The 25,428-nt window shown below is 34.8% G+C and overlaps 3 protein-coding genes across 5 annotated transcripts; all 3 read left to right on the top strand.

Annotated features, from left to right (window-relative positions):
• Nucleotides 1-6: 6 nt before the first annotated feature.
• Nucleotides 7-1,957, top strand: LOC106763525 (putative disease resistance protein At3g14460). Its single transcript, XM_022782165.1, has one exon. The coding sequence runs from the start codon at nucleotides 82-84 to the stop codon at nucleotides 1,870-1,872; it is 1,791 nt and encodes a 596-aa protein (XP_022637886.1). The 5' UTR covers nucleotides 7-81; the 3' UTR covers nucleotides 1,873-1,957.
• A 14,922-nt stretch (nucleotides 1,958-16,879) lies between these two features.
• On the top strand, nucleotides 16,880-20,635 carry LOC106763150 (putative disease resistance RPP13-like protein 1). The gene is made up of 2 exons (XM_022782161.1): nucleotides 16,880-20,435; nucleotides 20,506-20,635. Exons 1-2 carry the CDS (start codon nucleotides 17,120-17,122, stop codon nucleotides 20,538-20,540), a joined length of 3,351 nt encoding a protein of 1,116 aa, XP_022637882.1. The 5' UTR covers nucleotides 16,880-17,119; the 3' UTR covers nucleotides 20,541-20,635.
• Nucleotides 20,636-20,881: 246 nt separating this feature from the next.
• On the top strand, nucleotides 20,882-24,871 carry LOC106764218. Of its 3 annotated transcripts, none has more exons than XM_022782164.1 (13): nucleotides 20,882-21,364; nucleotides 21,559-21,584; nucleotides 21,761-22,292; nucleotides 22,381-22,509; nucleotides 22,586-23,039; nucleotides 23,079-23,403; nucleotides 23,481-23,562; nucleotides 23,638-23,727; nucleotides 23,822-23,944; nucleotides 24,036-24,164; nucleotides 24,250-24,353; nucleotides 24,448-24,538; nucleotides 24,611-24,871. In XM_022782164.1, the coding sequence occupies exons 5-13, from the start codon at nucleotides 22,796-22,798 to the stop codon at nucleotides 24,710-24,712; spliced, it is 1,290 nt and encodes a 429-aa protein (XP_022637885.1). In that variant the 5' UTR covers nucleotides 20,882-21,364; nucleotides 21,559-21,584; nucleotides 21,761-22,292; nucleotides 22,381-22,509; nucleotides 22,586-22,795; the 3' UTR covers nucleotides 24,713-24,871. The 3 variants fall into 3 exon arrangements, with proteins under 3 accessions (XP_022637885.1, XP_022637883.1, XP_022637884.1); XM_022782162.1 differs by having other exon boundaries at nucleotides 21,663-22,292; XM_022782163.1 differs by having other exon boundaries at nucleotides 20,882-21,584; nucleotides 21,663-22,292.
• Nucleotides 24,872-25,428: the final 557 nt, after the last annotated feature.

The following is a 25,428-nucleotide window of genomic DNA, read 5'->3' as shown; positions in this document are numbered from 1 at the left end:
TGTTTTGATGGGTTTGGGAGTTTGATCGATGCTCAAAAGTTGCATACATTTACGCAAACAAGTTGGAGATGGTCTTGCAAGATGTCAATAAATGACTTATTCTCCAAATTTAAGTTCATACGTGTCTTATCTTTGTCCTATTGTAATAGACTTACAGAGGTGCCTGAATCTATAGGAAATCTTAAGCATATCCGTTTATTAAATCTCTCCCATACTAATATAGAGAAGCTACCCGACTCGCTAAGTTTACTCTACAAGTTGCAAATACTAAAGCTGAACTGTTGTCAAAAATTAAAGGAGCTTCCCTCATATTTGCATCAACTTGACAATTTGTGTCGACTCGAATTTGTACATACTAGAGTGAAAAATGTGCCAACACATTTGGGAAAACGGAAGGCTCTGCAAGTATTGATGAGTTCGTTTTGTGTTAAGAAAAGTAAGGAATTTGGTATCCAACAATTGGGAGAACTCGATCTCCATGGAAGTCTAACCATTGATGAACTGCAGAATATTGAGAACCCCTCTGATGCATTAGAAGCGGATTTGAAAAATAAATCACACCTTATGGGGCTAGAGTTAACATGGAAGTTAATTGTTGGGTCCCATGTTGATTCAACCAAAGTTGGGAATGTAATTGAGAATCTAAGACCTTCAAAATGCTTAAAGAAGCTGTCAGTAATTAATTATGTGGGTAAACAATTTCCAAATTGGTTACTCAATAATTCATTACCGAATCTGGTGTACTTAGTGTTGCTCAATTGTAAAAATTGCCAACGTTTTCCTCGGCTTGGTCTTTTGCCATTTTTGATGAAGTTGGTGATTTCAAGGTGTGATGAGATAGTGAACATTGATGCTGATTTTCATGGGAACAATTCTTGTTCATTTAAATCCCTGGAAACATTGGAGTTCTCCTTTATGATGCAATGGGAAAAATGGGAATGTAAAGCTGTGACAGGTGCTTTTCCACGTCTACAACATCTTTCTATGCATTATTGTCCCAAGCTGAAAGGGCATTTGCCAGAGAAACTTGTTCCATTGAAAACACTAAAAATTACAAGCTGCCAACAACTGGAGGCTTCCACTCCAAGGACTATAGCTTTAGAAGTAAATCACTGTGGAAAGTTGCAGTTGGAGTGGGCTACAATGAAAAGGCTCAGAATGGGTTGCCACAGCACAGAAGCATCATTACTGGAGAACATCACATCTGATATTTCTCTCCAACACATGCACATTTATTCATCCCTGACGTCGATAAGTGTCAACTCTGTCTCTCTAAGGACCTTTCCGCTGGATTTCTTAACAAAACTCAGGACGCTTAGCATTACGGAGTTTCCTAATTTACAAACGATTTCACAGGATCACGTTCATAATCATCTCCAGGATCTGGCAATCACAAATTGTCCTAAATTTGAATCATTTCCTACAAACATGCACACACTCCTTCCATCTCTCACGAAGTTACATATAGCAGATTGTCCAAGACTTGAGTCGTTCCCTAAGGGAGGTTTGCCATCAAATCTAAAATGCATGTCACTCAATAATTGTTCTAGACTTGTTGGCTCACTCAAAGGAGCTTTTGGAGCCAATGCCTTGCTAGAAATGTTGTCGATTGAAGAAGTGGATGCAGAATGTTTTCCTGAAGAAGGTTTGCTTCCGCTCTCTGTTACTTCTCTAACCATCGATCATTGTCTAAATCTAAAAGAAATTGACTACAAGGGTCTCTATCAACTCTCATCTCTTCAAACACTGAGACTTTTGAACTGCCCCAACTTCCAACGCTTACCGGATGAGGGTCTTCCCAAATCAATTTCAAGTCTTGAAATAGCTAATTGTCCTTTGCTGAAACAACGTTGCATGGAAGGAAGAAGGTGAAGACTGGGAAAAAATTGCTCACGTTCAAAAAGTGGATGTATAGTAGTGAATTTGTTTATTTTGAATACTCATGCATTTGCTTGGCTACTCCAATTTTGTTTTCTTTTGAATGTGTATAAACTCCTTTCTCTGGTGTTCCTGTCGTAACTTACGACAATATTTCAACACTAGAAAAGCTTTTACACCTATTTAATTTTATTTTTTACCACTTTTCCTCTTTTATTATTTTATAAATACAAAATTTTATTGTTCATAATATTTTATTACTTCATAGACACTCAGCTGTGAAATGGTAGTTTTCATGTCAATTAATCTTTTTCCTTATGACAATTCACTCCTTCCATTATTTAATTTTTCTTTATTAACCTAATAGATCTTAAAAATTTGGTGATTGTTTATATATTTTAATTATTCGATCAGGGAATATAAAATGAAACGAGTAGGATACGGTACCTGTGATGCACGAAAAATCATTTTATGGAGTCCGTAAACCATTTTTAAATTTAGAGTCTAACGTAACAGGGTTAGTTAAAAAATAATTTAATTTAGGGTTAAATATGTTTTTAGTCCCTATATTTTGAGACGATTTTGGTTTTAGTCTATTTTCAAACTATGGTACAATTTATTCTTTCAACTCTAGAAAACTCTGGTTTTAGTCCTTTTTATCAAATTTTTTTAACTTTATTTCTTGTTTCAAACGCGTTTCTCAGTTAACATTGAAGTAAAAATGTGTCAAACAGTATAAACAATCCAAATGCTATAATAAAACGTACTTGAAACAACAAATAAAGTTAAAAAAATTTGGTAAAAAGGACTAAAACCAGAGTTTTCTAAAGTTAAAGGACTAAATTGTACCATAGTTTGAAAATGGACTAAAACCAAAATCGTCTCAAAGTATAGGGATTAAAAACATATTTAACCCTTTAATTTAATGGATTTAGTTAATACTATTATTAAAAGAATTAAGTATATTTATAAGTTTGAAGTAGGTATGTTTTTTTATAATATCTTCATTTTCATATTTAAATTTATGTCATCAATATATCTTGCTTGTTTACTAAAAAAAATTAATATTTATTAGTGTTATTTTGTGGAAGTTATAAAAATTTTCTACAAATTAATATTATTAAAGATGATTAGTGGTCTAAAAGCTAATAAATTATAATACAGTTTCCACTCTCTTTCTTCCTATTTTTTATCCTTTTCCTTATAAGGTTTTATGCTTATATTTCCCCAATTTTCATACGCATTATTATTTTTCGTTTTTTGACCAGGCATTCTGAGTTCACCAAACTTGGTGCTCTAAGTTCATCAAACCTAGGCATTCCTTCATCAGCTTCGTCATTGCTCATCAGCCAAGGTTATCAAAGCAATGCTCATCGACTAAGGTTTTATAAAATATCATATTGCTATTTTGTTTAGGAATCTTTTTAAATGGATAAATCTTATATTAGTAAGTCTCGAAATACAATTCAATTCTTAATTCGTTTAAAAAAATTCTTAGATTTTGCTTTTAAGAACGAAGCTATTGGAGATACAATTTGATGTCTAGTGGGTTTTTGAAATGGAAAACTAGAGGTATAGTTGAGGAGAACTTCATTTTAAAACAATTTTCCAAATATTATGTTATATGGAATCTTCACGGTAGGAAACAAATAAAAGATATTTTTAGAAATAAAGATTATAGAAGAGGGATTTCATTTTGAGAATCTAATGGAACCAATGATAAATGAAGCATTTGGGCATTATAAGCAAAAAGATACTAATATAGGCATATCACAACCATTGAATGTAGATGATGTCACTAGCGGAAAAACGCTGTTTAACGTCGGTTATTTTGGGCTTTTGACGTCACATACAGAACCGACGTCTATTCCAGTAACGTTAACTTTACATCAGTCAGGTAATGACAGACGTCTATCTAAACATCGGCTGTGACGTCAGGCGTAGTCACAATAGACGTTAACATAGACGTCAGTGATCAACAAAAGAGACGTTTGTACTCGCTGGATCGTTTTGTCCACTGTTACTTATTGGACGTTGCCTTGTGCATTGACTGACGTCTGTAGACGTCAGTTTTGCATTAACCGACGTTTACTAGGTATTGTTTTTTAATTAATATTTTATTTTTCGAAAATAACCACACCTGAAAATCAGAAAAATTTCTCAGAACAATTGTTTATAATAAAGAATTGTTTGTTTTAGCTATAAATAGGTATAATTCAATCAAAGATCAAAAAAATGAAATTATAAACTTAAACTAAACCTAAGTAATTGAAAACAACAAAAATAAGTCTTGCTCTAGTTCCACTTTTGGAGAAGATAAGTTGCCCACTCCTGCCTTAGTTGCTTTATCGTGTCTTCGGGTAAAACAGATGGATTGTTGAAGCGCTGCACAATTAAAAAATATTGATTATAGTTTGATATATGTTCAAAAGAATTAATTGATTTTTGATGTTTTCAAAGTAAGCCTGATTATTACCCCATTCCAGCTATCTGTAATGCCAGCTCGAATGATGGTCTTAATCCAAGACATCACATAGTACCCACATTCCCATGAATCTAGCTGTTTGTTACACTAAAATGACAAACTAAATATAGTCAAGAATTAAGATCATTGAATAACATAGTAAATGAATTAAAACTATAAATGCACCAAACCTTGGGATACAAGACTTGATTTAGCTGACCTCAAGATTTACCCATTACTCTATTTACATTAAAACAGAAAGTAATATGAATATAAGTATGAAATCATAAAAAATTAAGGCCGACATGAATTTAAAAGTCATTTTTAGCGAAACACTTACCCTTGAAGCATGGTTTTCAAGTCATTTTTCATCTTCCTTTGCAGCGAACAGAAGAAGACAACTGTACTTTTTTTGGGAATGAGGACCAGCAGCTGCCAGTGAGCCCTGTTTGAAACATCATAAATAGTTAGTAAACTAATTAAGGAAATATTTAATTACCTTTTACATAAAACAACACATACCCATCAATGTATGGCACAAGGTATATGTCTCTGTTTGACTCAGTCATCCATGTTTGCAAATAATCTTGTTTGATTTGAGTTGTGTTACCACAACGTTGAATGGTCTGAGGTTCAACAAATTCGTAAACGGAAGACCGACCTTGGTCTACAATGACTCTGTCCATGTACCTATAACAACAAAGTTAACTTGTTACAAAGTAGGCATCTAAATTAAACTATTATGGTTGACAAAATTAACTATTATGGTTGAAACCAGAGCCATCTGTAATCATTCCAGAATTTATATCAACCCATTTACACTTGAATACGGGGACTCTAAACCTCACATAATCCACCTCCCATATTTCTTGTATTACTCCAAAATAACTAATTGATGTAGTGATTGGATTTTTGTCTTTAGAACTAGAGAAGTGCGCTGACTCAGCTTTTAGTGTAACCCCACTATTTTGAACTCTACTTTTGTCATCTTCTTCCTTTATTTGAAAAGATATATTGTTAATATAGTACCCACCATATGTAATGACATCTCTATTCGGCCCCCGAGATAACCTGAATATAGTTTCAGAAACATTTGGAGTCACATAAATCTTTTTCTTAAACCATGGTAAGAAGGTTTTGACATGTTCATTAAGCTGCCATTTTTCACTCATTCTTGGGTGTGATGCCTTTATTTCATTAACGTGTTCAAAAATTTAAGGAATAACATCATCAGTGTTGTTTAAGATGTACAAATGAGCTTGATTAACTTCTTTTCTACTCACACGTTGAATCCTCACACCATGACTCTTACCTTCACATTTTCCTTCATGTATGCTCTTCGGTAGACCCATTGGTTCGCAACTTGGCATGTAAGCTGAACAAAATTCAATGGCTTCTTCTGCAATGTATCGCTCTATGATTGAAGCTTTTGGTCTATACTGATTCTTGACATATCCCTTTAAGATTTTCATGTATCTTTCAACAGGAAACATCCACCTTAGGTAAACTGGCCCACATATTCGAATTTCTCGGACTAGATGAACTATCAAATGAACCATGATATAAAAAAAAGAAGGTTGAAAATACATCTCCAATTCACATAGTAGTCTTATTCCTTCATTTTCCAATTGATCAAAACATCGAGGGTCAACAACTTTCTTGCAAATGGCATTAAAAAAAAAAGCACAGACGTGTCAGAATACCCCTAACATAAGGAGGTAATATGCCTCGAATAACAACTGGTAACAATTGTTGCATCAATATATGACAATCATGAGACTTTAAACCAACTAACTTTAGCTCTTGCATACAAACAAGGTTACTAATATTAGAAGAATAACCTTGTGGAACCTTCACACTTCTTAAAGACTTACAAAAACTTTGTTTTTCTTTTTTAGAAAGAGTATGACAGGTTGTGGGCAAATACGTGCGTCTACCTTTTGTCTATGGATGTAACTCTGTTCGGATTCCCATGTCAGCCAAATCTTGTCTTGCTTTTATTCCATCTTTGGTCTTCCCTTTGACGTTTAATAAAGTTCCGATGACACTGTCACAAACATTTTTTTCTACGTGCATCACATCAATACAATGTCTAACATCAAGTAAAGACCAATAAGGAAGATTAAAATATATTAATCGTTTCTTCCAAACATTTTTTGCATATGTACTTTTACGATGTTTTCCAAATACAATGTCAATGTTTTTGACTTTGTGGTACACCTCTTCACCATTCTGGGGTCTGCACACAACCTCATCCTCGGCACTTCCATTGAATGCTTTTTTCAATCTACGATAAAGGTGATTACGAGGAAGGAATTTCCGTACATGAACTGGTCATTCTTTTCATGCACAACAAAGGAGAAAGATTGTATATCATCAACATAACTGGCCATGAACTGTGTTTGCTACTTAAGTTCCCTTACGGATTCATGCCATCAGTTGCAAGTGCAAGTCTTAAGTGTTGGATCTGCACCAAATTCTGGAAATGTTTCATCGATCTTCTTCCACTGTGGTGAGTCTGCTGGGTGTCAAAGAAGATTATCCCACTTTCTTCCTAAAACGTGCCATTTAAGATTCTTTGCATCCTCCTTAACAGAGAACATACGTTTGAACCTAGGTATTATAGGCAAATACCACATGACCTTACTAGGTGCACCATCATTACCTTCTTCACCAGTGTTTTTGTCAGATTTCTTTTTAAAACGGCTTAAACCACATGTTGGACGGTAGTTTAGTGAAGCAAACTCCTTGATGTACAAAACACAATCATTGGGGCAAGCATGTATCTTCTGATATTCAAGACCCATTGGACATAAAACTTTTTTGGCCTCGTAATTTCGAATAGGAAGAGTATTATTTTCTGGAAGCATGTCCTTCACCAACTCCAACAACTCCGTGAAACTTTTATCGATCCATCCGTTCCTTTCTTTTAAACTGAACAACTTCAAAGTTGCAGATAAACGTGTAAAGTTCGTTCAATCTGGGTACAACGGTTGCTCAGAATCATTGATTAGAGAATCGTACAAATTAGCTCTTCTAAAGTTATCTTCACCAACATCACGTATCATGTCCTCTAAATGATCACTCATCCATTCTTCTACATAATTTGTTCCTCGTGACATCATAGGTTGGTCCAGTACTTCTCCATGCCAAGTCCAAATGGTATACGTTCTCGTTATGCCGAACATGAATAAATGATCATGCAAATTGCCCAAGTCTTGTCGTATTTGATTAAGACAACGAACACAAGGACAAAAATATGTCTCGTTCACAGACTTTGCATTTTCTTTAACATATTGCAGGAACACCGAAACACCCTTCTCATATTCTTCAGAGATGCGACGTGCATTCATCCAGCTTCGATCCATACTATGTTCATAACATAGTTCATCAGTATAAAATTGGACAATTGGACAATTAGACAATTCAAAATTTAATACAAACGATTAAAAGATTAATTGTTTGTGTTAAATTTCAAACGGGAACTAAGTTTCACTCAGTGATTTCATACTAATGCATGTCAATTATAATAACACAACTAAACTTAATCACATGCATATACTAACAATCTGCAAAAACATGCATATACTAACAATTTCCAAACACATGCATACCTAAACGTCAATATGAAATCATACAAAAAAAACCAATAAAATGCAAATTCAAAGTGCCAACATCATACACAAAAGCCAATAATATCCATACAAATTAAGTTTTCAAGAAACAACCTAACCTTTTTAGCAGATTATAGTGCATGCCCAAATATAGGTCAAAAAAGCAGTCCAAAAGCAGTCCAAAACGCAACCCAACAAGACGTTTGAAACTGCAACAAAATGCAACGAAATGAAATTATGATCAGTTCAAATGAAAGCTTTTTCATCAAAGACTAATTCAATCGGAGCAAAACTAAATTTAAACGGTTAAAAACACAGAAAACGAACTTCTAATGGCGCGGCGGAGAAAAGCTCTTGACGAAGAAGACGATGAATAGTGGAAACTGCTCGCGGGTTCGCGTTCTGTAGTTTATGTCATTATAGACGTCGGTTAGCTATCGCGACCGACGTTTGTAAGGTTATAGACGTCGAGGGTATCGCTAATTTGACGCCTATATGATTTAAATATTAATATTGGAGAGGATTATAGACATCAGGTATGTGCACAACTGACGTCTAGTTGGACATAGTCGTCGGTTGCATGGGAACCAACGTCTAGTTTGTAGCATAATCATTACAGTTTCACCTAACTGTCAGGTTATAGACGTCCGTTTGGGGGGGCACCAACGTCTATGTCTCAGACCATTAATGACACTCAACTACCTGTCAGGTTATACACGTCGGTATGATCGAACCGACGTCTACCTCGCGCCTGTTCACCACCCTTGAGACCTTTAGACGTCGGTGGTTGTCATTTTGACGTCTATAGGTCGACTATTCACCTTACCTGGCAGACCTTTAGACGTCTCTTTTTAGGGGCACCAACATCTATTGCTCTTCACTCATCGGGTAGAGCATGCCCCAACGTCTAGTTGCCCTACTTAATTACGAAGTTGCCACCGGTCATGGTTTTACGTCAGTGGACCAAATAACTGACGTCTATGTGGTGACGTTAAACAGCGTTTTTCCACTAGTGTGTTCTCAATGAAAGGCCAAGGGAGGATCATAATGAATTTAATGAGTTTTTTAATGATGGAAATAAACCTTATGTGAAGGGAGCAAGTATATAAAATTAGAGTTGTAATCAAATTATATCATATCAAGGTTTTGGGTGGATTAAGTAACAAGGCAATAACTATGATTTTAGATTTGTGAAGAGATGCATTTAAGGAAGCAAAGTTGCTTCTTTCTTTTTATGAGGCTAAGAAAATGATCAACAAATGTGGTCTTAACTATACCAAAATAGATGCATGTCTGAATCATTGTATGCTATATTTAAGAGATGATGAAAAATATTTGCAAACATTGTGGTACATTTACATGGAACCTAAAAAGAAGAAAAAGAAACCTGCAAAAGTTTTGCATTACTTTCCATTGAAACCAAGATTGCAAAGCATATGAGATGGAATTCTTTAGAGAACAAGGATAAGTTTACAAGGCATCCAATGGATAGTGAGATATGGAAGACATTTAGTTTAATGCATCCTGAATTTGCTTATGATCCTTAAAGTGTTCGCTTAGGCCTTGCTAGTGATGGTTTTAATCCTTGTGGCACTATGAGTTCTACTTATAGTATTTGGCAAGTGTTTTTAATTCCAAACATACTTCCACCTTGGATATGTATGAAGCAAACTTGATTGATCTTATCCATGATCATTCAAGACAAGCAAATGCTTGGAAATAATATTGGTGTGTACTTACAACCCTTATGAATGAGTTATGTGAGCTATGGAATAATGGAGTGGACACCTTTGATTCTTATTGAATGAAACTTTTATAATGCGAGCAACTCTCATGTGGACAATTAGTAACTTACTTGACTTAGGTATTTTATCTAGTTGGAACACACACATAGGTTTAGCTTGCCCTACTTGTAACTTTGATATAGAACTTTGTCGTCTTCCTCATAGTAAGAAGTGGTATTTTATGGGCATCATCGCGTTTTAAGTAGAAACCATAAATTTAGATTAAATTGTGTTCATTTTGATGGAATCATTGAAGATTTTGTTCCTTGTTTAAAACATTTTAGTTTCCATAACTATTTTTTATTTGCTAAAAATAATTTGGTTTCAATTAAAATTCATTAACTTTTATTTACACATATATAAAAAAATTATAAGATGTTAGCAAAATATTAACAATTTTATTTTTTTGTTTTTTATAGGTTGAATAGAATGAAAACGTTGTTTTTAAATTTTGAATTTGTAGTTTCAATATGGATAGTTTATCTTAAATATTCATAAGCTAATTATTTTTATTATATAAGCATTACAAACTATTAGTGTATATATTAGGGTTGGGAAATTATACACCTAAAGTTGAGAAATTATAAACCTACAAACTCCCCAATTTCGATTGGAAAAAGGAAAGGGAAACAAACTAACTCTCCTTCACTTGACAGTTCAAACTACTTCTTACATATATATTGAGAAAAATGTGAAAAATGGTAAATAAATGAAGTAAGCAAACACATCAAACACATTCATTATAGCGGGGAGAATACTAACATTACCACAATTAGTATTGAACACGACTATGGCAAGCATGCAAGGAATATAACAAAAGAAAAGAGTGACGAGAGGGCGAGCACAAAAAAGAATGTAAATCAAACAACAACAGAAAAGGGAGGAGTAGTGACGATGAGCAGAGGAGAAAATGATGGAAATCAATGTGAATACAACGATGATGATGACAAGACTAGCGTGAATGTAGTGGGAAGGAATGCAAAATGGATAGTGAAGTAAACGCGAAGTGGAGAGTAGGGAATGAGGAAGGAAAGTAGGGAACTCAAAGGGGAAAGTGAGAAGTGCACAAGGAACGTGAAATAAATAGTGAAGCGCGAAGAAGATTTAATATATTATACCAATTATAGTGATGAATCGGGATAGAAAGTATTCCATTTATTTACTAATCACTAGTAAAAAAAAAAGACTTTTTACAGCGCACATTATGCCACAGTTCACCAGGAACAACAACATAATATTGGACGGTGGCATTTTTGAAAATAAATCGAACTTATAGGCCGCGATTCATAGTGGAACCGTGGCCTATTCCCCAGTCAAACCTCTGCCTTTGATGCCACGTCAGAAAATTAATAAATTGCTAGGGGAATAGGCCGCGGTTCTCATAGCAACCATGGCCTATTCCATCTGCAAATTTTGACATTGTCCACTAGTCAACTCTACAATAAATTGGCAGAGGAATACGCTGCGGTTCTGTGAGCAACCGCGGCCTATTCCCCCTGCAAATTTATTACAAGGGCTGACAACGTGGGGAATTTCAGAAGTTGCAAGGGGAATAGTTAAGTTATTTTGCCTTATATATCCGGGTAAGTGAACTTTGTTAACATAATAAAGTTCCATATGTGATTTTAAAATATAATAGTTAAGTTATTTTGAATTTCAGGCGTCATTGGCATCTTCTTGTTATTTCTATAGAAGAGAGCTATTCTTTGTGGCTCTGCTCATTGCACAGGCCTCCTCCCACACATCTCAGACAAGCAATTGATTGGTAAGAACCTCAATGCTTGGACTTTCTGTTTTATATAAATGAAAGCTAAAACTTTTTTTTTTATATATATATAGTTCTATTCCAGCAAGTATGATGATGATTGGGAGATCAATTGCTAACAATAGAAAGATTGCATGGATTTCTCTCAAGGTTTGACATATGCTAAAGCCATACTTTCTTATAGTTGTTTTGTTTTAATGTTTTTCACTAACTATTTACAACTGTGATGATATATTGCAGTGTAACGGACAAAATGGGTCATATGAGTGCGGACACTATGTAATGTATTGGATGACCCATATTATTCGTTCTCATATCACACGAGGCTGAGAAACGATAATATTTAAATCTAACAAATTTTGATTTTCTCCAAAATTTGGAATTCATGTACACTTATTAATATCAATTGTTTTGTGTAGAAATTTAAGACTACTAACCAGTTCCTGAGAAGCCAATTTCATTCATGAGGAAAGCTGCTGCAAAATATTTAGTTAGATTATATAATAGGTCATAGTTATTAGATTTAAAATACATTTGAACATGTTGAAATGTTCTTAGTTCTTAGTTATTAGACTTTGTACTTATGTGATGTTGAAATACATTTGAGCATGTGTTTGATCTGTTGAAATTGAATCTGTGTACATGTTTTGATATGTAGGTCTGTTTTTGTGGTAGTGGATATCACAAAAACAGACCTGCTATTTAAAAAAACTGCAGGAGAATATGTCGCGGTTGTTACCTCAACCGCGGTAGAAAGTGTAACGTTTTTTTTTAAATAGACTTTTGGCCGTGGCTGTGGCACGAACTGTGGTCTATTCTTGGCTTTTGACCACAGTTCCAACCGCGGCCTATAATGCTACAATTTTTTTTTTAAAAAAAAGGGGTTTTGGTCGCGGTTGTAGTAGGAGCCGTAGTCTATTCCCCCACTTTTTACCGCGGTTGGAACCGCGACCTAAAGTCCCAGACTTTTTACCGCGGCTGAATATGCCGCGGTTCGTAAACCGCGACATATAGTGAAAAACAACCGCGGTCGTTTTCCTTCGCTGCACTATTGAATGCTTCACTTTCTATAACAAATCTAAGTCTAACTAGTATAGAAAGTCCTCTGCTTATTTCTAGATTGTCATCGGTTCACTTTTTATACCATTTCTAGGTCTAATTGACATAGAAAATCTTCTACTTACTTACTAGATAGTCAGTGTGTCTCTTATTATACTGGATGAATTATAACAAGTATAAAAAGTCATTATAAAAAGTGAATTTTACGCTAGTAACACTTTGAACCATATTTGTTTTGTCCGGTAATGCCTTTAAAAGATTTGGGTTAATGGTCTAATTATTAAGACATGAATATTATTGAAATTATCTCTAAATTAAAATGAAAGTCTTATAATTAATAAAAATGTCTGGCCTAAGCTATTATTGTTGTGGCAAGGCAACATTTTAGCAAATGTAACCTAAATCTCAAAGCAATAAATAAAAACTTGTTTAAAAATATAATCGTTCCTGAAATAGTTCAGAAAAATGTTGTTTTTGTCTTATTTTTAAGTGACAGTTTCTAAAAGCATGTGGCTTTAGGAAAAGATGACTTTTGCATATAACAAACCACTTATTAACTATGATGTTATCTCAGGATATTTTTCATGGTAATGTGGTACAAAATTCTGATATGTAGGTATTGTAGAATTTTGTAGAATTTGTTTGTTCCTTATTGATGTTAACAAGGGTGAACATGGACAAGGATTGAATTTGTAAAAGATTCAATCTATATACAAATAACTATATTATATTAAAATCTATTTTTCTATATAATTAGTTTGGATTTATTTTTTAAATCAAATAGAAATGTTTGAATTAAGTTTTAAATCCAAATCTAAATATTTGGATCAAGTTTTAAATTCAAATTATTTTTTATAAAAGTGATTTAAATTGTATATTGTAAAACTTGTGTCGTTGGTTCTATTCAACTTGCCTCAACTATCGACTTGGTCCAATCGGTTTCAACCTTCAATTCGGACTAATCCGTATCGACCTTTGGTTTAGGTCATAACGTCTAACACTCCAACCCAGTTCAACCCGTTTTTACTTTCAACTTGAGCCAACTTGTCTCGATCTTCGATCTATGTTGGCTAGTCTCAACCTTTGATCCATGTCAACACGTCTCAAACATCAACCAATGTCAGCTCATCCTGACCTTCTTCTTGGATCAACCTATCTCGATGTTGGGTACTGTTCGAGCTGTCTCGGACTTTGACCTGGGCCAGCCAATCTCAACTTCAGCTTGGGTAGACCCCTCTCAATGTTAGGCTTAGATCGAATTACCTCAAATTTTGGCCTGAGTCGAACCTGTTAAAGCAAGATCGTCTATAAGATAGGACCATCTAACACCTTCATGTTTTGAAGTTTAACAAACAACGATAAACGAAATAAGTATTTGAAAAAATATTATCCTTGTGAAAATAATATCGTTGAATGCAAGGTATCTTATGAAACCAGAAAAATGCATTGAAACCACGAATCAAACCCTAAATCGCACCAACCATCATTGCGATCCACTATTCGAGCCACCACGAGACCAAAGCAACCACCGCGACAAGTACCTGCAGAGCAAAACCAGCAAAGACCATAACCTCCTCCACAAAATCATGAAACCCTCGTGCCATTGAAGAGGAACGAACCCTCACCTCCATTATCGAAGAAGAATAACCAATCTATAATCACAAAACCAGAACCATCACAAATTCTTTCCTTCGTTGAAGAAGAAGATGTGTGCTTCCATTAGAAGCTAAAGAAACCCCTTGCTGCCTAATCTAAAACCCTAATTATTTGGAAGGAAGAAAGCTGTCACGTGGCAGTGCCTCATTGACAGTCTGACATGGGTCAAAAGTCAACCTTAGTGAAGGTTTTTAATCTAGTCAAACATAAAGGACCAAAGTGTAAATATTAATAATTTTTGGGTTTCTTTACAAAGTTGGACAAAATAGAAAGGCTAAATTAGAATTTTGGGAAAAATCTAGTTAATAATAATTTATTAGATAGTTTACAAAATTAATAACTAATTATATATGAAAATATCAATCGATGATATCTGTAAAATATTTTTAAAATCGATCAAATCTATTAAATATTTCAAATATATTTCATTATGATAAAAGATTTTATCACAGAAATCAAAATTCAAGCCTAATCAAGTTCTACATAAAGAGACATTAAGAAACTCCTTTACTTGGAAGCCGTCATCCACCACATCTCTCTCACTTTTATTTCATTCATCTCATACATGGAAAACTAAACTTCTAGGGCTATATCAGTGTAATTTTATTATAGATTCTGAGATTAAGTTGAATTAATGTATTTGTTTCTTTTTATTATTGATTTGAGTTATCTTTTTATTCTATGTCTTTTATCTCTCAATCGTGTAAAAAAAAGTAATAATTTTTATATTATAAAGTGTTTTATTAATCTACATGCATATTGATCATTTAGGAGATAAGAGAATAAATATGATTAAACATAATAAAATTCAATTAAAAATATTAAATTTATTGTGAATAATTTAGAAAGGTCTAACTATTAATTTAAGATTACCACATCAAATTAATTAAAAATATACTTTAATTAATTTAAAATAAAAATAATATTCAGTTGAATAATAATACGTGGTTAAACAATGAATCTATTTTGAAAAATAAAATAAAATTAGCCTGGTTTCAAAGTTTTTTATTTATTACTTTATCTTTTCATATTCTTTTATAAGAATGAAGTATTGAAAACAATTCCATATTTGATGAGAAATGATTCAAAGTTACTTTAACTTTATCAAATTTGTTAATTATCAACTTGTTTGAAGTTATTTTATAAAATAATATTAATTTGATAAATTAAATCCAAATTTAATAAAATAGATGAATTAGATATTTGATATAATGGATCTTAAATAGTTTTTTCTTTCTCATCCATAATGTCAACATAATTTTCATTGGGAGACCATGGCAGCTACCATCTTCGTATTATTGGAATAAGTTTGTGAAATTATAAGTACTTTGGAGAACTTCACATGATGCCCACGCAACGCTGTAGTATTAGTGAGTCCAGAAGTGATGCAATAATTGACATAAATTGGGACACTTAAACATATTTTTCTACTTTAAGAAGAGATAAATAAGAAGAAAAAATAAAATAAAATTAATTTTTACTATAAACATAATATAGTTTTAGTAAGTTAAAACTAAGAACTTGAAGAAGTAATATAAAAAAAAATTACAATTTTATTAATACATAAACTAAATTTAACTTGAAGAATTTCTTTTTTCAAGAGTGCTTTCAGATAACTATGTCTAAACAAATTCCATAATTGCAGTTATTGAAGGATGAACAACCATTGAAGAAACAATTGTTAAAATCAGGCTTTAGAAAAGTACGTTTAGAAATTAGTAATAAATGAACTTTGTATCATAACCACTCATTCATTCATGGTGGTTGAGTACAGCTTGTGAAGATAGAGCCATATGAAGACTCAACACTCAACACTTATTTTGTTGACGACGAACCATCAAGGAAAAAACGATCACCAAAGGATGACTGAAAATCATCATTCAAAAAGTTAGCTTATAACTATTATTTCCATTGCACTGTACCAAATCAAAGACGTAAGCTTCACTTCAAATTACTCAGTTTCATTCATCCAATCACGGAAAATAAAATGAACTGTAAAATCATGGCTTTTGTGATGATTTATTTTTATTATTTTCTTCTGAAGTGCTTACAGATAGTTATGTCTAAATAAATTCCATAGCTGCAGTTATTTGATAACAACAACTACTGGGAAGAAAATTGTCAAAATTCGGCAGGCTTTAGCAAAATACTTTTTTTCTAGAAATTAACAAAAAGTGAAGTTACGATTTGCTTAATTATAGAATGTATTTAAGTAATTTATATTTGCTTGATGAAAAAAGTCACACAACGCATCCAACTTTAATAAAAATAAGAAAAAAAAAAACAGAGAGATGTTAAACTTTTTCATCCCATTTTTAATTTATTATTATTTTCTTACAGTTTCTCATTACATCCCTTATCACCACTTATATCACTTTTTCTTCTTTTTTTCTTCTATTTTTCCAATCTGATCATCCCTTATCTTACATATATCATTGATTATTATTTTTCATTTAATTTTCAACTATTATCTCTGTTATATCTTTTATAACTCACTTCTTAGCATTTTTTATTATTATTAATTATATTAATATTCTCTGTATTATCAATTATTCTCTTTTAATTTATCCTTCTCTTCGTTCTACCCAATTCACCCGCGAAGACGTGAAGATGGTACGTAATAATTGACAAGTGTCGGCAAATATAAGAAAATTTGCACATTGACTATATCATAACCACTCGTTCCTTCATGCTAGTTGAGTACAGTTTATCAATCACAGAGAGCTGTCGGAAGACTCAAGTTGACGACGAACCATCAAGGAAAATATGTTCACCTCAAGGCCATCATTCAAAAAATAGCTTATTACTTTTATTTCCATTGCTCTGTACCCAATCAAAGGCATAAGCTTCACTTGGAAATACTCACTTTCATTCATCTACTCCCTTTTCTATTCTTACCATGACACCAGAAATGTTTACAGGTGCATTTGTTTCTACTTTCGTTGAGAGGACTATCGACTCTTTGGCTTCACGTTTTGCGAAAATATTACGTGCAAGAAAATGCGATAAGAATCAACTAAGCGACTTGAAGATGAAGCTCCTAGCCATTGATGTTGTGGCGGATGATGCAGAACAAAAGCAATTCACAGATCCACGTGTCAGAGATTGGCTTCTCAGGGCCAAAGATGTTGTTGTTGATGCAGAAGATATCTTGGATGAAATAGATTACGAACTCTCCAAAAGCAAAGTGGAAGCTGAGTCTCAGAGTGCTGCTACGAAGGTATGGTTGAATTCCGTCAAATCTTCTTTTGTCGGTTTCTTTGAAAATGAAATTGGATCAAGGATGGAACAAGTCATTGAGAACCTAAAAGATCTTGAAACAGAAAGCCGTTATCTAAGTTTGAAAAGGAGTAGTGGTCTTGGGGTTGGATCAGGTAGTAAATTAACATATACATCTTTGCCAAATGAAAGTGTTATCTATGGCAGAGATGATGACAAAGAATCTATCTTTAACTGGCTCACTTCTGAACTTACATCCGACACTGACATCAACCTATCCATACTTTCTATTGTGGGTATGGGTGGATTGGGAAAAACCTCACTTGCTCAACATGTATTCAATGACCCAAGGCTTGAAGGCAAATTTAATATCAAAGCTTGGGTAAGTGTCCCACAGGAATTTGATGTTCTCAATGTATCAAAAGCAATTCTTGAGAGTGTTTCAACATCATCTGTTGATAGTACAAATCTTGAGGGAGTTCACAAAAAATTGAAAGAAAAATTGACGGGAAAGAAATTTTTTCTCGTTTTGGATGACAATTGGAATGAAAATAAATCCAAATGGGAACAAGTGCAGAAAGCTCTTGAGTTTGGGGCCCCAGGAAGTAGGCTTCTTGTCACTACACGGAGCGAGAAGGTTGTTGTTACCATGCGATCTGAAAAGCACCTCCTGCAAGTACTAAGAAAAGATTATTGTTGGGACTTGTTCGCAAAACATGCATTCCAAAGTCCTAATTCTCAACTAGATCCAGATTTCATGGAGATTGGTAAGAAGATAGTTAAGAAATGTAATGGGCTTCCTTTAGCCTTGAAAACAATGGGAAATCTATTATACAATAAGCCATCCCTTCGCGAATGGGAAAGCATTATGAAAAGTGAGATGTGGGATTTTTCAGAAAATGAAAGTGACATACTCCCTGCTTTAAAACTGAGTTATCTCCACCTTCCTTCTCATCTAAAGAAATGTTTTGCTTTTTGTGCCTTATTTCCCAAGGGTTGTGTGTTTGACAAGGAGTGTTTAATTCAACTGTGGATGGCTCAAAATTTTCTGGAAAGCTCTTCAACGATAAAGAGTCTTAAAGAAGTTGGTGAACAGTATTTCAACGATTTATTATCATGGTCTTTCTTTCAACAATTAAATAAGGAAGAGGAAAATGCTTTTATCATGCATGACCTTCTTATGGATTTGGCAAAATACCTTTGTCAAGACATTTGCATCAGGTCAGGAGTCGATGAACCACAAGGAATACACAAAATAACTCGTCATTTTTCATTTGCAACCGATCTCAGTCTAATTTTTTATGGGTTTGGAAATCTGACTGACTCTCGAAAGTTGCATACATTTGTACCAACAGTACGAACAGGATGGAGAAGGTATTGGTGGTGCAAGTCGATAGATGTCTTGTTTTCAAAATTAAAGTACGTACGCTTCTTATCACTGAATGGCTTTCTTGGGCTTACAGAGGTGCCTAAATCTATTGGAAATCTTAAGCATCTTCGTTTATTAGATCTCTCTTATACTAAAATAGAAAAACTATCCGACTCCATAGGTTTACTTTACAAGTTGCAAATACTGAAGTTAAATCATTGTGAAAGATTAAAGGAGCTTCCTTCATGTTTTCTTCAACTCGAAAAATTGTGTTTCCTAGAACTATTCAATACTGAAGTGAAAAATGTGCATATTTTGGGAGAGATGAAGAGTCTCCAAGTATCGATGAATCTCCAAGTATTGATGAATTCGTTTTGTGTTGACATGCATAAGGAACTCAGTATTCAACAATTGGGACAAATCAACCTTCATGGGAGTTTAACCATTAGTGGGCTGCAAAATATTGAGAATCCCTTTCATGCAACAGAAGCATACCTCAAGAACAAACCACACCTTGTGAAGCTAGTGTTCAATTGGAATTGGAATCACAACTCCTCTCTTGATTCAACAAAAGATAAGGATGTAATTGAGAATCTACAACCCTCAAAACACTTGAAGGAGTTGTCAATAAGGAGCTATATGGGTGAACAATTTCCAAATTGGTTACTTGATAATTCATTACCATATCTGGTGTCCTTAGAGTTGAATGAATGTAAATATTGCGAACGTCTACCTCCCCTTGGACTTTTGCCATCTCTTAAGAACTTGAGAATTGAAAAACTTCATGGGATAGTGAATATTGATGCTGATTTTTATGGGAACAATTCTTCTTCCTTTAAATCTCTGGAGAAATTGTATTTCTACCATATGCTAGAATGGGAAAATTGGGAATGTAAAGATTTGACAGATGCTTTTCCACGTCTACAAAAGCTCTCTATAGAATATTGTCCCAAACTGAAAGGACAGCTACCAGAGCTCCTTGTTTCTTTGAAAACACTAGTCATTATAAATTGCGAAAAACTTGAGGTTTTAGCTCCCAGAGCACTAGATTTATATCTAGAAGAGAATGAAAAGGTGTGGTTTGATTGGGCTACAGTGAAAAGCTTCAATTTGGCTGGGTACGGCATGGAGGCACCATTCTTGGATATGGTTCTGGATAACATATCCAACAATTCTATTCAACGCTTGGAGATTAATATATCCAGTTGCGGGGAGATTAATGGATCCAGTTGCGGTTCTCCTCCAAATATTGGTGACTCTGTCTCTCTGTGGACCTTTCCACTACATTTCTTCCCGACACTAAAGAAGCTTACTCTCTGGCACTTAAATAATTTACAGATGATTTCACAAAACCACGCACAAAATCATCTGGAGTGTCTGGATATCGGTTGGTGCCCTAAAATTGAATCATTGCCTAAAAACATGGATATGCTCAAGAGTTTACACATTCGTGATTGTCCAAAACTTGAGCCTTTCACTGAGGGAGATTTGCCATCAAATCTAGAAGAGATTACACTCAGTAATTGCTCTAGACTTCTTGGCTCACTGAAAGGAGCTTTAGGAGACAATCCGTCTTTGAAAACGTTACATATTGAACATTTGGATGCCGAATGTTTTCCTGATGAAGGTTTGCTTCCATTGTCTCTTACTGAACTAAGCATCCGTAATTTTCTAAAACTACAAAAACTGGACTACAGGGTTCTCAATCAACTCTCGTCTCTTAAAAGTCTAAACCTTTGGCTCTGCCCCAAGCTTCAACGCTTACCAGAGGAGGGTCTTCCTAAATCAATATCACATCTTGATATAACTTTCTGTTTTTCGTTGGAAGACCGTTGCAGGAAAGGAGGTGAAGACTGGGAAAAAGTTGCTCACATGCTATGTACCCGGACAATGATATTTTAACACCATTTTTGACACTATTTTGACACTGCATACGTGTCAAGATGTGATTGGACGATTTCAAATTAAAAAAGTTGAGACAGGGGTATATTTGGAAGAGAAAAACCAAAGTTTGTTTTTTAATTTGAAATCGTCCAACCACATTTTGACACGTGTGCAGTGTCAAAATGGTGTCAAAAAATGGTGTTAAAATTTTATTTTCCCTATGTACCCCGTGGTTAATTTCTGGGAAAATGTTTGTTTGACACCAAGTTTTGACACAAATTTGACACCGTCCAGGTGTCAAATTGTTATTGGCTCAAATTTTATTTACTGGGACGTTACTTTTACGAAACTGGCAGGGGCAGAAGTGGAATAACAGGGTTTGATTTTCATTTTGCAAGTGGCAGTTTCGTGAACGTTTGAAGAGCACTTTCGAACGCTTTCGACTTTCGCCTCCTCTCAACCTCTTCGTCCACCATTGCTGCGTTCTCTGTGCTTTCTTTCTCCACCACCATCTAAACAGCGTTCTGTGTGCGTCAACAGTTGCGAACAGCAGCGGGTGAGTTTCGAACAACAGCGGGTCCTCTCAACGCCTTCTCTGTCCATTGCTTCGTTCTCTCCATTGCTCGCTTCGTTTCATTTTGTCTCTACCACGGAAAGGCGACGATTGACAAGGTAGGGTCGTATTTTCGCATTGGGGTTTTTGGTTTGGGTGGTGGTCATGTTTCTGTGGTCATTTGGTGCCATTGTCGATTTTTGGTGCTTTGGGTTTCTATAAATGATTTTGCTTCTCATTATAATGTGGGTGTTGAGGGCTTAATTTTTTTTTTGTAAACCCTAACAAACTATTGCTATTTGACCTATTTCAGTGGGAATGGCTTCGTCAATCCCAAATGTAAGATAAAGTTTGTTACTTTGATTTAGTCGGGTAATTTGTTGTTAGTATTAACAATGTTTTGTTTATGTGTTGTAGTGGAGGGTTCGTACTTGTTTGGATACATCTTATATCATTGCAATGAATAATCTGTTGAGAGAAGATCATGTTCTACGAATTTGTGACACACCTTTCAGGTGGTGTGTGTATCTACGTGAAAAGGTGGACATAAACTGTGAGTTAATTAAGGTGATGGTTTGTCGGTGGGCCGGCCATGACGTTAGCTTTAGAGTGAGTCATGAACTGGTTCCATTTACCGTTTTAGATGTTTTCATGACGACTGGTTTTGGTATAGGTGGTTTAGAAGTACCGTTTGATGAATGTATAGAGGGTTTGGTTGGAGAAATGTTTAACAGAAAAAGCACGTCTTTGACTGACTTGGTTGAAGTGTTTAATGTCATTGTTGTAGACAAAAACACTGACATTGACGTTGTTTGTAGGTTGTATATATTTGTTTGTTTGGTTGTGTTTTTCTTTCCTAGAAAGTCTAAGGTAGTAGCTAACATTCCATCAAGAGTGTTAGATGACCTAGACAGCCTCTGTTTATACGATTGGGCNACTGGTGTACATAAACACCTAGTTGATAATTTGAATAAAGGCATGAAGAAATTAATGGCTGGACAAATCCGCAGTTCGCTAAGTCTAAGTGGNAATCTTGCGGTATTGCAGGTAAAATCCGTTGCAGTTGTTGAAGTCAATTATATGAATTTTGTACTTTGTGATATATGTGGTACTGAACATTTTCATGATATTGTAGGCCTGGGCTGTGGAGAGATTTTCCCTTGATGGAAATCCAATTAATAGGGATTTCCCTCGGATGCTCCGTTGGTTCCGGTATAAGGCACGGACGTTCGAAATAATTGACGATATATTTCGGACTGCTAAAGTAAGTACTTGATTGAAGTTTGTTATAAATATTGATGATTTGAATGCAGGCATTAATATGTTTGAATGTTTTGCAGTTTAAGTCNGAGTGGTATGTGGGGGAACGTGTCCGTGACCTGCCTGAAATAAAAGCTGCATTTTAGTTGTTCGATGGAGGGGTAGGCGTATCGCAGATTCCAAAACGATGTAGAGTTGATGAAGCTTTAGATGAAGCTTTAGATGATAGCTCCGATGGTGGCACCTTTGAAGCAAACCTTGAGGAGACATTGAAGAAGAATAATGAAGAAATGATGGCGTTGTCTTCAAGGCTAGTTTTTTTGAAGAATGAGGTATGTAAAATTCGTGACATTCGAATTGTTAATGAAGAAGGTCATGGAGGACTTGATGAAGAGGTTTTAGGTGAACAAGGTGTTGGAGGAGATGATGAAGAAGCTTTAGGTGAAGAACCTTTAGTGGAAGGAGGTGTGGGGGGAGTTGATGAAGAACCTTTAGTTGAGGAAGGTGTTGGAGTTGTTGATGAAGAAGGTTTAGATGAGGAAGGGGTTGGAGTTGTTGATGAAGAAGGTTTAGATGAGGAAGGTGTTGGAGTTGTTGATGAAGATCCTTGTGGTGGTGAAGAAGTTGCTGGAGGAGTTCATGAAGAACCTTTAGGTGCAGGTGTTGGAGGAGTTCATCAAGAACCTTTAGGTGGAGCTTCCAATGAAGAACCTGTGGCTGAACTTGAAGAAGAAGTTCAAAAGGTTGTTGAAATTGTTGAACTTGTTGAATATGAACAACCGCATGCACCGCAACTAATTGCAATCGAACCTCTGCGTGCAGTTGCTGGTGATCCAAGGCCTAGCGTCAATGCTGAGCAATTGTACATCGCCGTTAGCGTAAAGGATAGACCACACAGGTAAGTAATGGTAATTTAGTTTAATGTATTGTTTTCGGTGGGGTTGTTTATTGAAATATACATTTGCTTTTAATCAGGATCGTCTGTGAAATAATTGGGCAGTCATTGAGCACAACATCTATTCAAACCTTAGGTCCTTGCGAACTGGTTGATAACATGGTTAGTGTTTTGTGTCCCTAGTTCATTTATAATTTGATTATAATTTGGATTCAATGATGAATTTTGAATGTGTAGTTAGTGCTATTTGCAACCACTGTATTTATGCACTTTGAGAAAAGGAGGACGGGGGTTGTGAAGAGGATCCTTTTTAGTTCGTTATATGCGGTAACCTATTCTGTTTTAATGTATTGATTTCAGTTCCTTTATTACTTTTTGTGTGTTAGTCATTTAGGATTGATGTATTTCATCGTACTCTCAGGACCTTATAATTGCTGATTATTTGAAGAAGGACAAAAACCGTCGTGTGTTTAGTGCCCATAATTACAGCAGTTGTTTGCGTGCGGGACACTTTAGCCTTGCAGACATTCCAACAGCTGACTTTGTAAGTGAGGTTTTGGTTTTCTCTTTGTATGTCATGCAATGTGATATATAGAAAATGTTGAATTTTGAGCGTTGTTTTTGTTGGTTTGTAGCTGTTTCTTCCTTTTTGCCATAATTATCATTGGTGGTGNTATGTTGTAAGAATTAGCACATTGGAATTATATATTATTGATTCTATGGCGAAGGGCGTAAGAGACCGCAGAAGGATTGACATTCATGTGGTATGTGTTAGCCAATTTGAATTTTGTTATTGAGTTCGACGTAATAATGTATTGGTTAGGTCTAATACTTATTTTGAGTTTGTAGGCTGCAAACCTGGCCACATTTTTTTGCATGTTGTACAACAAACCGGAAGGGAGTATTGCTCCTTTGAGTTTTGTACAAACAAAAATTCCTTCCCAGCCCAACCTGTAAGTTTCAATAAACGTTCATTTAAAAAAGAATGTTATTTTAATTGAGCTTCAGTGTCATAATTGGTTGATTTATTAATTTTTATTGTTTTAGACATGACTGTGGAGTTATAATGTTACAAGCTATGGAACTATGGGATGGACAAGATAAATTCAATGGCAGTAGCATGCCACAGTACTCAAACGTAAGTAAGAATCGAAATTGTTTTATTTATTACTATTTGGTTGGTTTGACAACTTAAATATTTTGATTTCAGGAAGATCTGCGTGCAATAAGAAAGCGATACGCAACTGAATGGATCCTGGACGAGGACAACATAAGAATAATGGATGCACTAGACGTCTTTGGAATGTTGTAGTGTAGTTGTTAAGTGTACAAATGTATATGGACACAATTGAATTTTGTTGTTATGTACTTTGTATATGCAGACAGTTAACATCTTCTTATTCCAATAGGATTGTTTATGACATCTGAAGGTCTGTACATATTTTTATTTGAATAAGAATAATTATTTCAACAATGCTTATTAGCAATGTATAGAAGATTTATGATTTATGTTTGATTTCCAGGTTGTTTGTAATGTCAATTCTATGAAAGTTTGCATATGAATTTAGGCGTTTTGCAAGTCATTTTTGGGTATATCCAGGGTGATGAGATGAACGTTGCATTAATTTAAGTAAGTGTTGTGTAAAAACCAGGTATGTAATCGTTTACAAACTCCTGTAAACGATTACGCGAGGCATTTCATGATTTCGGACGCCCTGTTGCACTGAAAGGACCACAAGTGGTCAAGTAGAGGACCACAGGTCAATTTGAGTGTTAAATTGTTAAAGTTGACTATGTTATTGGTTGGAAATGTGTGTCAAGGGGTGTATTTCATGGTTCCCAAACCCCTACATGTATGAAGGGTTCCAGCCTTGGTTATTGAAGGACATTGCATGTAGGTTTTTGAAGGACATTGCATTTTGAAGTAAAAAACAGGTTTGTAATCGTTTACACACACTTGTAATCAATTACGCGAGGCATTTAATGATTTTGGACAACCTGTTGCACTGAAAGGACCACCAGTGGTCA

This window comes from Vigna radiata, chromosome 6, assembly GCF_000741045.1.
Source record: "Vigna radiata var. radiata cultivar VC1973A chromosome 6, Vradiata_ver6, whole genome shotgun sequence".
NCBI classification, from domain to species: domain Eukaryota; kingdom Viridiplantae; phylum Streptophyta; class Magnoliopsida; order Fabales; family Fabaceae; genus Vigna; species Vigna radiata.
This window is presented reverse-complemented; position numbering and strand designations above follow the sequence as displayed.

Bases quoted from the DNA above. Each gene is read 5' to 3' on its own strand.
- LOC106763150 (XM_022782161.1), top strand. From the start codon at position 17,120: ATGACACCAGAAATGTTTACAGGTGCATTTGTTTCTACTTTCGTTGAG. The intron at 20,436-20,505 runs GTTTGCTTCCAT...ACTGGACTACAG, and splicing joins CGAATGTTTTCCTGATGAAG to GGTTCTCAATCAACTCTCGT.
- LOC106763525 (XM_022782165.1), top strand. From the start codon at position 82: ATGTCAATAAATGACTTATTCTCCAAATTTAAGTTCATACGTGTCTTA.